At 38.1% G+C, this 19,525-nt stretch overlaps 1 protein-coding gene across 10 annotated transcripts in view; it reads right to left on the bottom strand.

Moving 5' to 3' along the window:
* Nucleotides 1-3,024: 3,024 nt before the first annotated feature.
* ATP2B1 (ATPase plasma membrane Ca2+ transporting 1) overlaps nt 3,025-19,525 on the bottom strand; it is a 63,847-nt gene continuing 47,346 nt past the window's right edge. For 8 of the 10 annotated variants that reach the window (XM_075429324.1, XM_075429322.1, XM_075429323.1 and 5 more), the window contains exons 12-21: nt 17,958-18,195; nt 16,823-17,002; nt 16,653-16,740; nt 16,269-16,375; nt 13,987-14,178; nt 13,572-13,785; nt 13,230-13,441; nt 11,224-11,331; nt 9,105-9,287; nt 3,025-4,463 (exon numbers count right to left, since the gene is read on the bottom strand). In XM_075429324.1, coding sequence (XP_075285439.1) covers nt 4,152-4,463; nt 9,105-9,287; nt 11,224-11,331; nt 13,230-13,441; nt 13,572-13,785; nt 13,987-14,178; nt 16,269-16,375; nt 16,653-16,740; nt 16,823-17,002; nt 17,958-18,195 — 1,834 coding nt within the window. In that variant the 3' untranslated portion in view covers nt 3,025-4,151. Of the gene's footprint in view, nt 4,464-8,619; nt 8,772-9,104; nt 9,288-11,223; nt 11,332-13,229; nt 13,442-13,571; nt 13,786-13,986; nt 14,179-16,268; nt 16,376-16,652; nt 16,741-16,822; nt 17,003-17,957; nt 18,196-19,525 lie in introns of all 10 variants that reach the window. The other 2 variants (XM_075429330.1, XM_075429329.1) reach the window with 2 other exon arrangements.

The following is a 19,525-nucleotide window of genomic DNA, read 5'->3' as shown; positions in this document are numbered from 1 at the left end:
TCTTTTAAAGGAATACACCCAGAATCCTAAGAAGAGCTGAAGTGGTTGTATGTGGACACCAAACAGTTGTATGTGGACACCAAACAAAGTCCTCTACCTGCTCCATACAGTGCAGGAGAAACCTGCTTGCTTCCTTGCAGCTGTGCATGTTTTGGACATAAACTATGCCAATCTCTTCTTCTTTTATATATAATCTCCTATTAATGCTGCTGAATTACTATGAAAGTGTAATAGCCACATCCAATTTGTTTCCCCTACTGAGGAATACTCCCCGGTTTGTTAAATTTGCAGTGTAAGCATCAACTCTAGGCTTTATGTTTTGCAACTAGGAAGGTGCTGCTGCTGTCTAGTGAGCTACCTTTTTCATGACATCTTCTTTCAGGTGTTTAAGCCCATCTCATAGTTTTCTAAGCAAATCCTCATCCTAGACCTCACTTTGAACAAAAAGGACAAGTAGTACCTGTAGGAGGCTTTTGGTTTAGACACTGTGTAAGCCATATCTCCTTGATGGATGCTGCAATCTCTTGAAGACGGTGGTTAGGTAATTCTGTATCCAGTCCCCAGAAGAAGATAAGAAGGAACAGCTCTAAGTCTCTTGATTCTGGCCCAGAATATCTCATGGCATGGTCCTGAATATCAGGCCAGTTCAGGCTGGAGATAAGTCGGAGTTGGACCCTCCATGCTGGCCAGGCTCATCCAACAAAGTTAAGGTATTTCAGTGAGGGCTTGAAATCTGTAAGATCAGAAGATATGCACTGCATGGGGAGAGGGTGGAGGTAGAAAAAAAGCAGGAGCTCTTTAGAACCAAGTATTTGCATCAGAAAAGCAATATGGACAATAAGACATTCTATTTTAATTTATGCAAGGCTTAATACGAGCTGGATTCTTCCAGGGCTCTGCAGAGGCTGGCACTACTGGCAGTAGAAACTGAACTTAGCAGGCCTTTGAAATATAGCTTCCCAATACAGTAGGCTCTGCATGAGTTATCCTTCTATGAATATTGCATTTGCTTGCTTACTTTGAAACACGTTGGACAACTTCCTGCTATTTTAAGAAAGTCTGAGAGCATTAGTTCATATTTTTTGGCTGCTTACACTTGCTGCAGAGCCCTACATTTACCCATTGGTTTGGCATTAAGGCATTTGTTTCCATTATTCTCTTCAGACTACTCCATGAGGCAGCATTTTCCTCTCCCTGTTAAAACCAACACAGAAAAATGAGTCCTCTTATACAGCAATTTTCACCCCTCCCTCAAAGCCAAAATTAGGTGTCCTAACATTTTTCTTATGCACAAGTATAATAGACATCCTACCCAGGATACTGAATTTTAAGCCACTTCAAATAGTAGTCAGTCTAAACCTGCATTTATGTTAAAGTTACTATTGCTTGATCATAACACCATGTACGCCATGACCTTCTGAAAGGCAATGAGCCTAAAGTCGTAGGAAGAGCTATTTTATAAAATGGGCATGCATTTTGGGTTTAAATCAGTACTGTACTGACATTCAAGAATTTCAGTCCCCATACAGACTGAGATGAACAGCACTTTTATTGATTTCAGTTACAAGAAGAAAGACAAGTAAACCTTACAACCAGAAAGGCAATGAAGGCCTCATGAGCTTAATAACCACTTCATAATCTACGCAACATGTTATGACTTCTTGAAATCACAAAGAAAGCATACTCCCCTCTTAAACAACTTTTCCTTATTTCTGTATGGACATTTCCTGTAAGAACAGCACGCCAAGGTTAACAGAATCAGGAGGGACCACCGATGTACAAAGCCTACATTCACCCTCTCCCACTCCCCCTCAAAAGGCTTAAGTGCAGACTTTATTCCAAAAAATATAACACGCAGTCATTAGCACAGCTAAAAGAGAGGGGGAAATATTAAAGTCTGTTTTCAGATGAAGTCAAATGATGATGCGTTAATGAAGTTAAATGAAGATACTTTATCACATGGCAGTGTACATGGGTAAAGAAACTCTCCTCATTTTTAGCCAGCGCTTATCTGACTTTTGTAGTAGGGAGAAAACAGATCGCATAAAAACTGATCCCCCTACCAAGCACTCTAGGCAAGAACCATGACGTAAGGGAAGTGCTAGAAACGTGGGAGAAATTGCTATACAGTGTCAAGTGCAAAACCCCCTTGCCTAGAATTCAGTGTATTTACTTAAGTACAATGGTAAAGATTGAATTCAGGAGTGGTTGACAGCGGGATACAGTGCTACAGGTCGAACACTAGCCACTAAAGGACAAACCCAAGCATGCCTGTATCCCACCACAAGGGAGAGATATGCTTGAGCTTCCTAACCTGCTAGTTTCTGCAGTTTGCTCTAGTATTATCTCTCCCTCATTACCAGCTTAATTCCTGCACTCCTTTGAAGGGACCCCTTTAAAAAATCTCCAAAAGTCTGGACTATTTGGCAAAAAAATTCACTTGCTATTTTGAAGAATACAGAGCTGGAAAATAAAGAAAAAAAAAAGTTTACAACTCATCTCTTCAGTTGCTCTTCTAAGCAGTATTGGACCTAGAAAACGTGAGGAAGTACCAGATCAAGTACTGTTCCAGCATCCTTTGCTGTTTAAACAATACAGTTGAGGTGAAGTGGACCATAACTTCTTCAGTCAATCACTAGCAGGTCAGTTTTGGTGCATAAGATATTAATCAACTGAAAAATGTATTTTCACCCATGCTATATGTTAGTTCTCAGTTTCCCCTCACTTAAGTGGTCAGGGATATATTTATTACACAGTACTCACAGTAAGTCTTGGAATTTCAGTCAGACCTATTCAATCCCAAGGAGCATCCTTTTGGCTTAGTGAAGACTTTTGATTACCTTAGCTTACATTCATTTTCGAGGCAGCCACCATGATTCAATTTACCCAAAGTACTATATTTAGTGGGGCTGTTACCATCTTGAAATTGCAGTTTAAAGTTAACCAGTAATGCAAAAGAGTACTTTTCAGTGTTTCCAGTGAAGGAGCTGAGAAAAAAAAATCTGTAAGAAACCATTGCTGCAATTTTATTTTAACAAAAGGGCAGATTTATTCATGTTTACAAACAAGTTTCAAAAACAAAAAGGAGAACATGTATGCTACCCACTAACAACCTTTCAAAATGCCAACAGCCCTCATGCTGCATGAAGGATTCTATAGATTAGAAAAAAATCACAGTTCCACTCACAGTTCACCAAGACAGCACTAAACTAACATGTTTAGACAAAAACAAAGGACTAAGATTCTGATGTATTTCAATTTAATCCATTTTGCCCGATAACAGAATTATTTCAAGCAAGTTCCATCACATATTGATGTCCTGCATTAAACAATCCTACTAAGTTCTGAACAAAAGTTATTAAGTTTCTCAAAATTTTTAAAAATTAAACAGTTGTTTCAAAACCATTAAGTAGTAAATGTATTTAAGAAACTAATTAGGACAGAGGCCATAACTTCATTAGAACACCACTGCTCATGTTTTTACAAAGCATTAGTGTTATCTATTTGGCTATTAGTATTAGCAATTTATCTACAATATTTAACAAGGTAAATTGCAGGCAAAATTTAGTACAGTTTCAATAGAAACACCCTTTTCCTGAAAATACAGCAGTATTTGAAGGACTAGTTTTTTCGTTTTTTTTGTTTTTTTCCTCTGCATCATTTATAAGGAAGCTTCCCATCTATGAACAGGAACAAAAAAAAGTATCTACAAACCTTGTAAACAGATCTGTATCATTTATAAACATAAATAATCCAAATTATTAACAGCCAACAGCAGAAATTAAAGTATCAATTCAATGATCCAGGGCCTCCTTGCCCTTCCCAGCCTTCCCCTCAGAAAAGGATCATGATAAACTAAAGCTCTGCTAACACACTGTTCAGGACCATTCATAAGTACAACAGATGATCCACAGGTCACTTATGCCGAGTTACTGTTTATCTGTCAGAGTTCATTATTACTCCCACCCCCAGAAAAGCACCCTCCAGTCTGGCAGAAAGCTTTTTTTTTAAAAAAATAAATCTACATTCGTACAAGTGTGTCTTCTGTTGAAGTCCAAGACAAGAATACCATCTTGTCCATCATAATGTGTGAAAAGACCCAGTTTCAATTTCTTTACAATGCAGCTAGTGTGTTAACATTCAGCTTACAATCAGAGTGATGTTTCCAAACTATGTAGCGGGCTCCCTGGGGATGAAGAGGTAGCAGACTTGTTCATGTCTGTTGTAAGGTGAATTCCACTGTCAACCGCATTGTTATTTTTATTGGGAGAGGGTGGGGGACTAGAGTTGCGTTTTGTTGGAGCATCATCTTCAGCATCAGTATCATCAATAAGGGGAATATGAGGCTCGGAGTCTTCTATTCTAAACTCAGGATGCGTCATAAAATTGTGAATTGAACTTCGTGTCTCAGGTTTCTCTAGCCCCTCGTACAAGGAGCTACGAAATGCATTCACCACTCGGATCTGTAAACAAAGAAAAAAAGGTGGTGTAAGTGCTGCAGATTTACTGGTAATGGCATGGTTCTTATGAGTTTGAATCCACAAACAGGTAGACATGAGTGAATCGAATTTGTATGTGATGCAGTGGAAGTTGCAATAAACTGTAAAAAATGAAGAGCATTTCAGGAGAGCACTGCCAGTCTACACAGCAGGAATAAAAATTGTAGAAGTACTGCAAAAAGCTGAAGGGCCTAAAAATTCAGACATGGCACTAGAATTGTTCAATTATTTAACATGGGCTAAGCATTTTTCAGAAGTGAGGCCAACGATTATTTACTTATTCACAAATTAAATAAATCTCAATGAGTGTTTTATTGAATACTTGGGGTATGGGGGGAGGGGAGAGGCTGAAAATAAGTTAGAGGATAAAAGGGTTACTAATTCTCATGCTAGGAATTGGGATGTCAACTGACTATGAAAAAGCCAAGCAAGTGTAAGCCAATGTCACAATGACTGGACATTTACAAAGAGTCATGCAAAAAAGGATACCACTGTAACAGCTGTAAATATTCGAGTATATACCCATTTACCACACTAGAGAAAGTTTCTTACTGAAGAGTGCTTTGGAAACTTAAGACCAGAACTAGGAAATCAAATACTGTATTGTACAACTAAGTAGCCATGACAGGTTGTAATTTTGAAGAGGCTATTCAAGTAGCACAAAGTATGAGAAAAGCAGGTGATCAGCCTTTGCTTGAGTCTTCAATTTACATAGAATTCATGGACAAAATTCCCAGGCTGAGTATTATTTCAAGTCCCTCCATTTTTCAAATCAGAAAACTAAGTTTACAGAATTCATAAATAGATGTTTTGGAATGAAATTAAGACAGAATAAAGTACAGCTTCATTTTGCAAATTGTGCATGTCCAGGTTGATTTGAATTTAAGCTTTCCAAATTGTAACTTGAATGATGAAACCACTTGCCCACACCCCTTTTCTCCTCCCATGTCCCACGTTTCCCTGACCAACTACAGGAATTCAGGATTCATTTGTGAACTGATAAAACAAATAAGGTTAGGCAGAAGTCAGGGACCACTTCATCCAACATTTTCCTCAAGATACAGTTTCTCCCTTCTATTAGCTCTCTCTTCAGGTCTCAACATCTCTGTTCTGAGTAAGTCTCCGGCAAAGCACAGTTTCATTCCTAAAGCTCCTCTGCCGTATAGCAAGCACCAGAGCAATGCTGTAGTAAACAAGAACTTACTGTTACAAACAGCAAGTCCCATTTAAAAAAAAATGTTGTGTTTTTTTTTAGCACATCCAAGATTACTAGTTTCAAGCTAAGAAATATGTCATGACTAGTGCTTCCGTAGAGTTGCTCAACAGTAAAAATAAAGTGACTTCCAGGTGAAGGAATGAAGCTGGAAGATCAAGCAGACCAGGGGCAGAGACTTCAAAACAGCTAAGACACATCAAACCACCTCACTATTAACACAGTGAAGGGCTCCCAAAAAGTGATGCTTTATCAGAGTTGTTACCACAGAGTCACTGCATATGATAAAGTCTTAGGTCCTGACCATGTTCTTTGACCTCCAGAAATAGTGTTGTTCCCCCACCCCTACCACCTCAGAGCACTTGCACAAAGAATTTTACTCAAAAGCTATCATGTCCCCATTTTTATACTGCAGGTACATGGCTGAGCCCCGTTAACCATGGAGACCACGGCGGGGGCACGTGCACGCACAGGGGAGGACATAACTACCAATAAAGGGAGGACAGGGAATAGTGTGAATGTGCTTGAGAAGTACAAAGATTAGAACAGCAGCTAGCACTTTATTGTTCGTCATAAGATAAAACTGAGCACGCTGTTAAGGAGTTGGCTGTTACAAGAGCTTTAAACAAGTCCAGCAAGCTGTCTAAACTCTCTCAGCACTTACCAAGAAAATCAGCGGTGACAATGCCAGACAAAGTTTGCAACGCCTTTATTTGGCATGTTGCGTCCCACTGTGCCACTGATTTGTGTAGCGAAATGAAATATGACTGCCTCGTGGGACTGGTTTTTCATGACTTACAGATGGTAACTTAGAACATAAGCAGTAATGGAAAACAATTTTTGGCTTAACAGGACAGCTGTAATTATCATAAGAATACAAGCATACCCACAATAAAGGCTTGATTCCCATGCAAAATGCATACTAAACAAGTGGTCTAGACAATCCTATGAACCCATGACCCTCAGAGTCCAGCCATGAATGCAGAAAGCAGACTATCAGCATGCTAAGTTATACTTAAAAAGGGAAAATCTAGCGTTTCAAAGGCTTTATGCTCAACTACTCAGGATAATTAGATGAGAGATGTAGCTATAAATAAATTGCATAAGTGAGGACAAAACAAGACAAATTTGTTATATGTAATTTATACTGTCATCAGGCCTTCCTCATATTAGTACCAGAATAGCAAGGAATGCAGTAAGCACTCCAAATCCTCCTAGCCAGATGGCTGCTTAAGAGTTGCAACCTCACTTCATAGGAGGAGCTGAACTGTTTTCCAAACAGCTCCAAAAGAGACACACGATGAAATAACACATCTGCTTCTCGTTAATACATATTAGTTATCAAAAGTTCTTCTACTGGAGGATGTAGCAGAAGACTGTACTACTTAGTGAGGATCAAAAACTAGTTCTCTGCTATTGTAGCTCCATATCTGCATTGGTCATTTGATGCAATGAGATGCTGCAGTGCCCATTAGATTCTGCTCAAATGGCAGCATGGCATGAAGTTGCTCTCTAGAGAATTCTGAATGTCTAATGTTCTTAAGAGTAGTTAGGGATACAGGTTACTAATTAGCATTTTAACAAGGAGATGCAATCCTGGGCATCCTTATTGTTAAATTTACTTTTCATTTCGTGTTCTTGAGGCATGCAAATTTGTGACCTAAGCTTCTCAATACTACTGCAAGGTAGCAAAATACCTGTCTTGCCAAAGGAGAACAAGTACAGAGGTAAATACTTGTGCAAGCTTACGCAAGAATTCTGGCCAAGCCGGAGGGGGGGGGGGGGAATCAGAAGAGAACATTTCATTTAAGACAGTTCCTGAAATGAAGGGTCTTCATCCATCTGGTAATCTGAAAGTTTAAAAAGCACGGGGGGGAAAGAAGCCCTCAGAGTTACTTTAAAAAAACACAACGATTTAACCAGTCTCTAGGAATTTAGAACATGGGAATTTAAACATGTAATATATAATTAAGATGGAAAACTCTTTCAACAATAGATACTAGCTATCAGTATTCAACTACAGCTGTTATGCATCTTCAAGCTCCAGAGTTGAAGCCTGTGTACAGGAGTACTTAAATCTCTAGCCTCTACAGACAGGAAGGCTGAAACTGAAATGCCACTTAGAGCACAATACAAAGAGGGCAAAATTAAGGTGAGACAAAAACTTCACTTTCACTGATGGCTTATGAACTGCTGCCAGAAGAACCTAGAAAGGAAAAAAACCCTTCAAATTTGAATGAACGTTTCACTCTTCAATGCTCAAGCATTTTTTTTCCTTTTTATATTAGCTAATTAAATGATTCTTCTGACTTGTACACATTTTAGAAGCCTTGTTTCGCCACCTGAATCCTGATGTTGAGAAAGTAGTGTTATTCAGTAAAAAAGGGTCCAACAGAAGCAGAGATTCAGAAGTTCCTTACAGGCTACAAAGAAAATGGATTTAGTTCTTCATGTGCTAACTACATTCATATTTTTAACATACCATTTGCTTTTCCATCAGCTTGTTTCCTTAGATATAATTTATGCTGCAGTGCAAGACATCTATTTTTATTGCCCTGGGTCCGTGATTATGCTGTTAATTCACTTATTCAATGTAAGTCACCCTAAGAGGCATATACTCGAAAATTTACAACAGTTTTCCCAGTTATCTTAAACATCCCCCTGTACACGAATGGATGAAGGCACAGGATGTGCAGGCTCACAGCTTTCACATTAAAGTCTTTTGTTGAAACTGTTCCACCTGTTCTCAGCCCTCTAAGAAAAAAAACGTCTTGAGGACTCCACTTTGTGGAAGAGCTCTATAAAAGCCTGAACGATGATTTTAAGTACTAAGGAGAAAATGAGAAACGTTAGGTACATGAATTAGGAAATGTTAATTTCATGCACTTTAGGAACACACACTCACACCCCACAGTAGTAGAAGCAGTAGTAGAGGAAAACACTACATGTGTAGGGGTAGAAATATTTGTTACATCATGGTGCTGGCTGGCGATGGAGGGTTGCCGCCTTAGAGCCCCCTGAATGGTACTTCCACTCTGGAAAGCATTCACTACATCCATCTGCAAGGAATCAGAGATTGTGACAGCTTGCTCAGCAAGAGAAAGAGACAGAGACAGAGAGAGAGAGAACAAGAGAAAGGACCATCCCATCTATAACACACAAAAAGTAAAGAAAAAAGGCACTTTTTTTTTTTTAATGGAGCAGATACACAAGCAAGAGATGCATTTAGAGCTGAAGAAAACAGAGGTTCCCTGAGGGATTACATTTTCATCCGTACCCCCTTTTGATACTCTCAGTCACACCAGTTAGAACTGCCACCTTAGTCAAAGGATTGGAGATGGAGAGATTTCCCTCATAACACCCACTGCATCCTACCTTTTTCAAGACCATACCTGAGTTTGTATCCTGTTTAGGCCCCTAAACCACAAGATCTGACCGCGACGTAATTCTCTCTCAGCATGATCAATCTCCTCTACATCTTCTGCTAGTTCTTCTTCAGGAATCTCTTCCTTTTGTGTTCCATGACCAGCTTCTTTAAGGAATTTCAGGCGGCTGGTTGGAATTGTTGAAATCAACTAACGGTGAATAAAAAATACAAATCAGGATTATTCTTTAAAAAAAAAAAAATATTGTAATACCAGACTTAAGGCTTAACATAATATCCTGCATACAATTAGCAAAGTTGAAAAAACAAATTATGTAAATCGGATGACTGTATTAATGTGGAGCAATCGCTCCAGCTGAATAGCTGCAAAGCTGTGAATATCCTCACCAGCTCAACTGAGGTGTGAAATTAAACTTGGACTACAAACCTAGCAAACAAGATATCCTTGCTAGGGACAAAGAATTCTACTTTAATATTACTTGACTATGCCAGGAAGAAGCAGTACCGAAGCTACGAGAGCCATTCATTCTGTAGATTGCGCTTGTTTCTAGAACTTTCAGAGCTCCATCAGTTTGATGAGCATGATGTACTACCTCAAGCGAGAACTACATCATTTAAAGTAACCACAGATAATTCAGAAATACAAAACAGACATGCATTCTTTTGTGACCTGGAAGGTATCAATCCATTTGCAAGATGAGTGATGTGTCCAAAACCCTTATCCCAAACTGTTACTTTGCTACTTGGTATACAGTAGTTCATCTATCTTAAACTAAACGAAAGCTATGTATGGCTGTTCCAGCTTTCCTCTTCATCCCCACCTTCAGGGCTATTCTGGTGAACTATGTAGTTAAGGGGAGTCATCTTTTGATACGTCCCATCTAGCAGATCCAGATCAGTTCCAAGACTGCTTTCCTTGATCATCACAAACCTAGAAGACCATTTCAGCAGCTGCAGAGGAAAAAAGACTGCTCCAAAAGCAAGATAAAGAGCCTTCATGCTGAAATTGCTACTATGAATGATCCCAGATCACACTTCAGTCTCTACTATTCTCAGAAAACCAAGATCTCTTTGACTTTAATGAGATGCTAGAGCAGCATGAACTGCAGCAGGGAAGCTTTGCCCTTGCAAGACACTTTGTGTCAAAGGTATTTCAAGCCATCTCGATTCTCTTCTAGGGTACTTTTAAACCTCAGAGTGACTCTATTTGATTTTTTTTTTTAAATAATTAATTTTCCAGAGAACCTTATTAAAAAGCTTATACCCCACCTTTAGAATATGCATCTATGTATGTATTTACAACTAAAATTCACCCTACCAATTTTACACTGAAACCTGAAGTGTCCTTTACAAAATGGAAGGAAAGAAACTGTAATGGAAAACTCTTCATGTGGTATGAAAAGTTTAGACAACTATGTCATTGAATAATAGAAAACTCTGTAGGTCTAAAGTTTCATGTAAATAAGCTTGCTGGCTACAAGTGCTATTGTGCATGCAATAGTAATGAAACCCTAAGGGGGGTGGTTGTGGGTGTGTGGGTGTGTGGGGGTGTGTGTGTGTGTGTAAAAATGCAACAGTTTAATAGTTGAGAGAACTTTCCCATTATTTCATAATTATGTAAATGAAGATTAAAGAGAAATTTTTTTTTAGTTTTGCTGCATTTCTTGCTACTCCAGGAATTTTTTATATCAAGAAAATACTAGCACATTTAACAATTCTGGTTTTTCAAGAAAACCATTCAACAATAAGCTATATATATTTCAACATTAACATGTTCATTGCACCTGTATTCTTACAGAACTTCTTCTAGTACTTACCTGGCTAAAGATATAAATTTCATATTCAAAAGGTAACTATGTCTGCTTCTAGTTAAAAGTTACTAAACATATATCAGCCATAGCATCAAGTTATGAAGTGTAACTTATTGACCAAGTCAGATTAAGGAATATCCAACTAAGGAATTTCTAGCTATTGAGAGTCAATTTTAATCAGTATTTACTGTTAATCTCCATCTGTTCATATAATCCACTTCAAAGATCTGAATGTTAAAGACAGCGTATTTTTATTTTCCATGTGAAGTATTCTAGTGCAAGTAGATACTTAGCATTTTGAAAAAGCTAGTTTACCTGGCCCCAGAGTAGTGTTCCCATGCCCAGGAAAATGGACCATAGCCACTGTTCAATTGAGAGTTCTGAGCAACTGAAAGGCTTCCCACCAAACTGCACAATAATTATCTGTCAAGAGCAACATCGTTAAACAACACATTATCAGTGACCTGTTACTAAAAAATTCCCAGACGCTTCAAGATCCCTACATACAACTTTGCATTAGAACATAGGATTTCCCATCTTATTAAGCATATACTTCCACTATCTCAGCCGTTGAGCAAGTTTCCAAACGTAAGCCATCTTTTCTCTTGCTTTTCAGTATTTCAAGAGCTACCCATTTAGCTATTCTTCAGAGGTTACTCACAAAAACCTGTTGACTACTTCTTTGTGCTTGCAGTTCTTCCCCTTCATTTCACATTTACAGCATGTATTCAATGCTACAAATTCATAGTGATTATTTATCCTATGAACACCCATCTCAGAACCAAGTTGATTAATAAACTTCTATTAACACAAGTCACAGATCCACAAGACACGAAACATTTCAGAAATAAATCAGCAGAATATTACTATCTATCCCAGTGTTAAATGTCAGACAAGACATGAAATATTTCAGAAATAAATCAACCGAATATTACTATCTATCCCAGTGTTAAATGTCAGACTTTAAATCCTCATGGTGCGGCACATATGTAGCAAGTCTTGGGGGGAGGGGGCAGAGATCTCAAAAGCTAAATTAAATGAGCTCCTACTGACTTACACATGAAAGTCTGCCCTGGAGAATCAACAATTCAAGTAGCAGGGCAGGCATGAAAAGGAGACAGTATTGACCATTAAGTAGGACACCTGACAGCTGAAAAGCCCAAGTGTATCTTTCTTTTATTAAGACAGAATAAAACACTGAGATGACAACTCAGGAGTTACTTATTTGGGAAAGCATTCAGTCTGCCAAGTTCATAAAGCAAACAGGGCTGCAGTCGGGAGTAATTTCTACATATTTGGATTTGTTGCACAATAACAGTCCGTCTGCTGAATATGCAACCCTGACGATAAAAGTAGCTTCTGACTAAGTGTCATCTAAAGAAACGTAAACCTGGGAGAATACGTGAACTAACTTTACATGAAGTTGAGGTGCATACATTTGCATTGCTTGAACCGCTATGAATCAGGTCAACTTCATGGAATCCCAAGTCTAAGGAGAAGCTTAAGGCGTGCGTTATATCTTAAGTCTGAAATAACTTCAGTCAAAAGGAAAGAATTCTGAAACAAATAGTATACCGATTTGTTGGTTATTTCTTCTGATGAATTAAAAGTGAAGAGCACTTAGAAGGTGAAACTATTTCTTGTGAACTAGTTTATTTGGATTCAATTTTGACTTGGTTTTCTCAACTTCAGTGTGTTAACCCAATCAATTTCAGATAGTTTCATCTGTTAGTATACACTGAGTTAACTAACTAACTTTTACAAATCTGCCTAGATGTACCAACAGAAGTTCCCTAGAAATCAGTGGTTTTCACATAAAAATAACACCTAAAACAGTCTCATCTATACAGGTAACTGATTTCTACATCAGGAAGATAAAAGCTGATCCTGAAGTGTCTGAAGCTTATTTATGTCCTAATCTCCTTAAGAAGATACGAGAAGTTGTAACTTTTCTATAATTGTTTCAATGCAGCTTCGTTCAGATGCGCAGGCAGATACTATGAGGAAAAGTTCTGCCTAGGGAGGAACATACAGCTTCTTAACATTTTGTCAAGAAAGTAGAACACTAAGATCAAATTGAAGGTCTAGAAAATTCAAAAGGTACATACAAGTACTTCAACATTCCAATTTTGCCAGTTTCAAAGATCTTACCCGAAAACCCTATCAAGCAGCACTTTGAAGTGATGTATAGCATTTGACACTGAAGGTTTTGCACATTGCAGAAATTAAATGCCTGGCACTAGTTGATTATCATTCCTAAGTGAGCAAGTAAGTCAGTCTACTAAGTACATTTTCCCCTCACCCCCCAAGAATTTACTTACCTGCACAACAAACGTCCCCAGAACAATAGAACAGAAGATAGCGTTGTTAAAGATTCCCTCAAAAACGTTTCTTTCACCATGAATTTTTCGGGCATTAATTTCGTTAAAAAGCTGCATCATCACAAATGTATTAAATACAATAGTATAATGTTCTGAAGGAGGAGCATGCAGAGGTGCATTTCTTCCACTGTCAATATCAAAAATTCTCTCACCTGTGTATAAAAGGCATTTATCAGCAGCTTAATTGGTGTCTTTACACACACACACTACAATAAAAAAGATAGTTTTAAGATCACATCTCTGTACAATTTTTATAACTTTGTAAAGCCTCAATATTCTTACCAGCAAACAGGAGTGTGAAGACCACTACAAGTTGGTAGAACGCATGACCCAAAATGTTCTTCATCATTGTGCGAGAAATCAAAGGTTTATTTCTACCATAAGGCTTTCGCAAGAGAAGAGCTTCAGTGGGTGGTTCTGTTGCCAGGGCAAGAGAAGCTAATGTGTCCATTATGAGATTTACCCACAGCATCTGCACAGCTTTAAGTGGAGAATCCTATAAAGATAGATACATAAACCCTACAATATGAGTGACCAAATTGAAGCTATTAAAGGCATTTATTATACAACATGGGCATGTTCTGAAGAGCATTGTGTTCTTTGGACTAGTATTTAACTGAAGGCTTGAATTCAAGAGTTAGTCAGTCATGGCATTTTCAACCTTTATTAGCTGAAATAATCCACCACTAGTACGTACTTGTGTAATGCATGCTCCTGTAAAAGCAACAATTACTGCTACTACATTGACAGTAAGCTGGAACTGAAGAAATTTGGAGATGCTGTCATACACGTTCCGTCCCCACATAACTGCTTTAACAATACTTGTGAAGTTGTCGTCTGTAAGGATAATATCAGAAGCTTCTTTAGCTACATCTGTTCCAGCAATACCCTGGTAGAAAAAGAAAAACACTATGAAATATAACAGGATGCACTGACTTACGTAATAGAAGCTTTTATTATATCCTTGGTCAGCCTTCACTTTGATGCACAATGTCTGAAGGACTATTTTAATGTAAGCACCCTAGATTCTACTGAGTCAAGTTCTGCTTGCAAGTTCTACTCAAGCATGGGAAAATGTAAACAAAAAAAGGTAATGTTGTCTTTAAAAGAAACACCTTAATAGTAAAAATCCTCAGGTTGACAACAAAGACACTACTTAAGTTCTCCCAAAGAAATGTTACTGAACCCTGTTCAAGTTAAAGGCCACCAGATGGTGCAGTACTACATTTTAGTCTATGTCCTAATGAATTTGCTGTACGGGTTTCGGCAGTCCGGCAATGCATGTGTTCGTAACACAGTAGCATGGTACACATTACCAAAAGCCTTTTGCAGAAGAGCATTGGCATTAAACAGCAGCACGTGCAATGTCATTTCATACAACACTGCAATGCAATATGACATTCTGAAGTTTTAAGCACTTGGACTCTCTTAACAGTACCCAAACAGTTAAGCTGAGTTCTGTGTAACACCTACTTCAAGGATATTTATTTAGCTTTTGGCATTTCAAAAACACTAACTCAACAGCAAATTCAATGATCGTTATTCTTGCAATATTATTTTGCCAAAGAAATGAGTCACCTGCACAGTTACGTGTACACCTTAAAAGGTATCTTTAAATATCGTAGAGTAGATGGTATATTTTAAGTGCTATTTAGGTAAACAGTTAGAGAAAGCAGTTTCTTACACAGATGAATATTGATGACAACTGCAGGGAACATTTAAGCTCTAGAAGATGAAAATAAATCTGCCCCTGACAGTGCCAACTACAGCAGCTATACAATAGCAGAAAACAGATACTCATTCAAACAAGACTGTTACAGTCCGGAGAACATTTCATATGTAGCTGTCAAATTTGTAAGTTATGCTGTTGAAAAATGCTCCTTGAGAATGACATAAAAGCTCTTCCTCTTTTCATATTTTTCTTCAAGATTAGCATCTGACTCAGTGCATCTGCATGTGGTGTAGGAAGAGCGTGATGATATTTTTTCCTTCAAATGCTTAATAACGAGTTTTTAAAGACAAAAGTGACCTACTAGCATGAAAATGTACCTTTTCAGCTTAAGACCAAGGAGGAATCTTAAGGAAAGAGGATGCTTGAGGAATCCATCTTGCAGTGTTTTGAAAGAGACAAAAGAAAGCTGAAGCCTGCCTACTTAGGGTATGAGTCTATCTAGTATTGGCACTTAAAGATAAGTTTGTTTTAATTGAGAGCCTGCAATAAACTAGTGCTTAACACAAGGTAAATCTAGGATAAGAAGTTCTACCCCGAGCAGTTGATTTTCATGGGTTCTGTCCAAGACTTTGTTTGGCTACCATCTGAAAGGGTGTTTGAGAATTTAAACTGAGACAGCCAAGTAATCTAATGAACCACCCAGATGAATGCAGATCCTAGATTGTCATAAAATGCTCTTACTTCAGTTGTACTAGAGATGTCTTTTAGTATAGCCTCCAAAGCCATTTTAAACATCAACTGCCAGTCTCTCATTATAGTCTCCATATTCCGATGCATCATTTCATGAAAAGCAGATGAATAAGCTCATTCCATATTGCGTATAAGCTTTACTGAAAGTCAACATGTATGCTGTTTACCACCTGAAGTCACTTTGTTATACACTGAACAGATCTCATTTCAGAAATCTTCAGTATCAGTAATTCTGTTCCTACATTTTACAACAAGCCTTTGAGTAAAAAGGTTTTCATTTGCAAGTGGCTGGGGATCTGCGGTTGTTAAGTTTTATTCAATGGGAAATGCCACAAGGACATTTTCCATCAAAGAAAAATATGCTTAAGTTGGAAGACTGAGGGAGGAAGAAAAAGTAATTAGTATTATGTGTGAGAGATATTGACTCCATTAACTTAATTGTATATTAGGCTCATGAAACAAGCAAGGCTGTTTAATCTTCTTTTAAGTGATTTGATAAGCTATTTTATCAAAATAGGTCTCCAAAATACTGAAGATAAAATAAAAATAAATCATACCATAGCAAATCCAACATCTGCCTTCTTCAGAGCTGGACCATCATTGGTACCATCACCAGTTACTGCTACAACTTGCCTCTGTTCAAAGACAGTGCTGTCAATTATACCTAAAATGAAATGACATCTCAGTGTTACAGTTCAAAATTGACAACACAGCACAGGTTAAACCCAAAAGAGAAACACAGTTTTGTCTTCCTGAGAATCATAAAAAATGTCACAGCAGAGTTCTAGTTGGCTCCATTTCTAAAGCAGGGGGTGGAGAGGTGGGGAGCGGAAATTGGTTGGTAAATGAAGACACACTCATAGGTTTTTCCCTCCGCTCAGTCATAGATTTTTTTTTCCCTAGAAGCGCTTTACTTAGAAGCTCAGATAGCTTTTACTTACCTTTTACTAGAGTGTGTTTGTCAGTGGGAGAAGATCTTGCAAGAACACGAAGCTTTGGCCAAATTTTATCTATTCGTTCTTGCTCTATCTGCAAAAGAGAGCACTGGTTATATTTTAGTTAGGAGACTTAAAATATCTGCTGATCTAATTTACGTTGTCAGTATGCTTACCTCTCCTTTTTCATTGCGTATTCTCCTGTTAAAGTCTTTGCCCTCTAAACACAGGAAGTCTTCACCGGGATTCAGAATACCACATTTTAATGCAATAGCACGAGCAGTGTTAATGTTATCGCCAGTGACCATACGCACAGTTATACCTGCACGCTGACACTTTTTTATTGCATCAGGTACCTGTAAGCAAAAAAAAAAAAAACACAACCAAAAAACAACCAAAAAAAACCCCCATCAAAACCCAAAGGCTCAGAGACTATACATTGGCTGAATAAATCTAGACATGTGAGTGAAAGGAATGTTTTTGGCTCAATCCAGAATAACACTTTTATTACAATCAAGACTGTTGCCATGGAACATTTTAAAAAAATTAAGTAGCTTACCAAAATTCTTTTCCTGAAAAACACACAAATGGCAATTCTGGCAAATGGGTTTTGCTGTTGTTATGTCATGTCCCCTGCCTTGCGACACCCCTGCCTTCATTTTTCAAATACTGCAGTATTCAAAAATATACAATAACCCTCATGACATATTAGGCTGTAGTATTCAAAATTACTGAGTGCTGGCTTTTCATTTATGATTATGTGAAATAAAGTACCATACACTACTTCACTCACGACTTTCAGTGTGAAGTGATGTTAGCATAGATCAGACTGGAGTTCTGCTTACATGTGGCATAAAAGCTTTCACCACTGAGAAATACTGCCCTCCTAAGACCTCGACCACAAGCCGGACTCCCTACCTCAGTTCTCAGGTGACAAACCCTCCCTTCCCTCACTCCACATGAGAAGCTGGCAACAAGCACAATGGCTAACATTATCCTGAACAATACTTCCTAATATTTCAAGTGGCAAAAAAATGACAAGTTTTTCCACCTACTGAGACCCTGCACAGTAAGCCCCTTAAGTCATTAGTTTGTACAGAGCTTCAGTAACTCAGCATAAGTTACATTAAGAAGTTTTAATCTGCTTTTACAGCTCCATTAACTTCCCCCCCAAGAAATTAGACTTCATTTATCAACTAGGCTTAAGGCATACAATAGCAATTCAGTTTCTTGTACTCTCTGCATGACAAACAACAACATGAATCAAGATCCGTTCTAACAGAATCACCACAGCTTAGTCAGCAACCCTACCTCAGGTCTCACAGGATCTTCAATCCCAACAACAGCAATGCACGTCAGACCAGTAACAATATCATTTTCATTGTCCCATTCTGGCTCAGGTTCCCCTGCCGGGAAGTCTCTGAATGCCAGGCAGATGGTTCTGAGCCCTTCAGAAGCCATTGGCTCAATTACAGTTTTCACGATATCATCGCGGTCCCTAGGTCTAAATACCTTTGGTTCTCCATTAGCACTCAGTATTTTGAAGCACCTGAAAAGGAAGGTTTAAAGAGTTATCAAATTTTAACCAGAAGTGAGCCCATTCAGTCAACTCCAGCAAGTTTCCACAAGCTTTGTTTTCACTAGACTCACACACACAAAACATACTAGCTGTAGTAGAAAGTTACCTGAGCCAGTCATCCTTAGATGAAAATAATGCCTAAGGGATTTAGGACACAAACATTGGTTACCTCCCAGAAGTATCCGTTTCTCCATTGCGTGTAAATGAACTAGTGTCTGCACTGGTTGAGTCAGTCAATCCAATTCAAGTTCAACAAAATAGTCCCACCTTGTTAACAGTTTTACAAGTCTCAGAAGTACAGTACGCTTTCAGAACATGCATGTGGTGCTTAAACAACTGTAAGCACTAAACTAAAGAGCACTACAAGCAAACTCTAGTACTATGATGAACCAATGCCATCCTCAAAAGTAGTAACATTTCCCCGCCCCCCCGTCTAAGCGCAGAGAATTCAGAGAGCATATGGCACAGAGTTCTTAATGTGAAGTAGTAAATGAAAAACAAATACAAAAATCTGATGTAAATGTTTGTACAAGATAGTAGATTCAACACTATGTACTCTAACATTTCAGCACATGCTCTTCTAGTTATGTTTCTTCATGCCAAAGATGCCATTGCTTTCACAGACAGCGTGTGTACTTCACCAATATTGGTGCCATGAATATGACACTACCAAATATTTTGAACATTTAAATTTAGTCTTGTTCATCTGCATCTTTAACAAAGTTTTGCCATAAAGCAACGCCATAAACATTTTACAAATTAGTACTAGTGTGGCACTGAAAAAAAAAAAGATAAGAATTTATGACTTGTTGAAAAATATCAATTTCAGACCTGGCAGATCTGCTAAGATGAATAATGTTAATTTAAGTATTTAGTCCAAGGGTTTAGGGAATTCCCAGGTGCAAGACAAAAACATTTCCACCTCAGCCAAGAAATGAAAATGAAGCAGTCCCTTCATAGTATTCATCATAGCTGAAATTTGAAGTCTATCCAAATTTCCTGATTTTGATTACCTGTTCATACGTCAGCAACTACTAAGGATATCTTGTGTTACCTGCAATCACAGGACTGCATACATAGTGGGTAAAGAAAGTGGCTTATGATGCTAAGACTTTTTCCTAGCTGGTGCATACTCTGAAGTAGTTTTGGAATTACAGCTGTTCCAGTGGTATCTAAATCAGTATAAGTTTTCTTGTTCTTTGCCAAATTTCCTTATTATTTATTTTCTTATCTCAGTTATAAAGCCAGGCGGACTACATGAGTCTGGGCTGAACGAGTTCCAGCCACTTCTACAGTTCAA

Source organism: Opisthocomus hoazin, chromosome 8 (assembly GCF_030867145.1).
Source record: "Opisthocomus hoazin isolate bOpiHoa1 chromosome 8, bOpiHoa1.hap1, whole genome shotgun sequence".
In the NCBI taxonomy this organism is placed as follows: Eukaryota; Metazoa; Chordata; class Aves; order Opisthocomiformes; family Opisthocomidae; genus Opisthocomus; species Opisthocomus hoazin.
The sequence above is the reverse complement of the archived record's forward strand: the minus strand, read 5'-3'. Positions and strand labels throughout refer to the sequence as shown.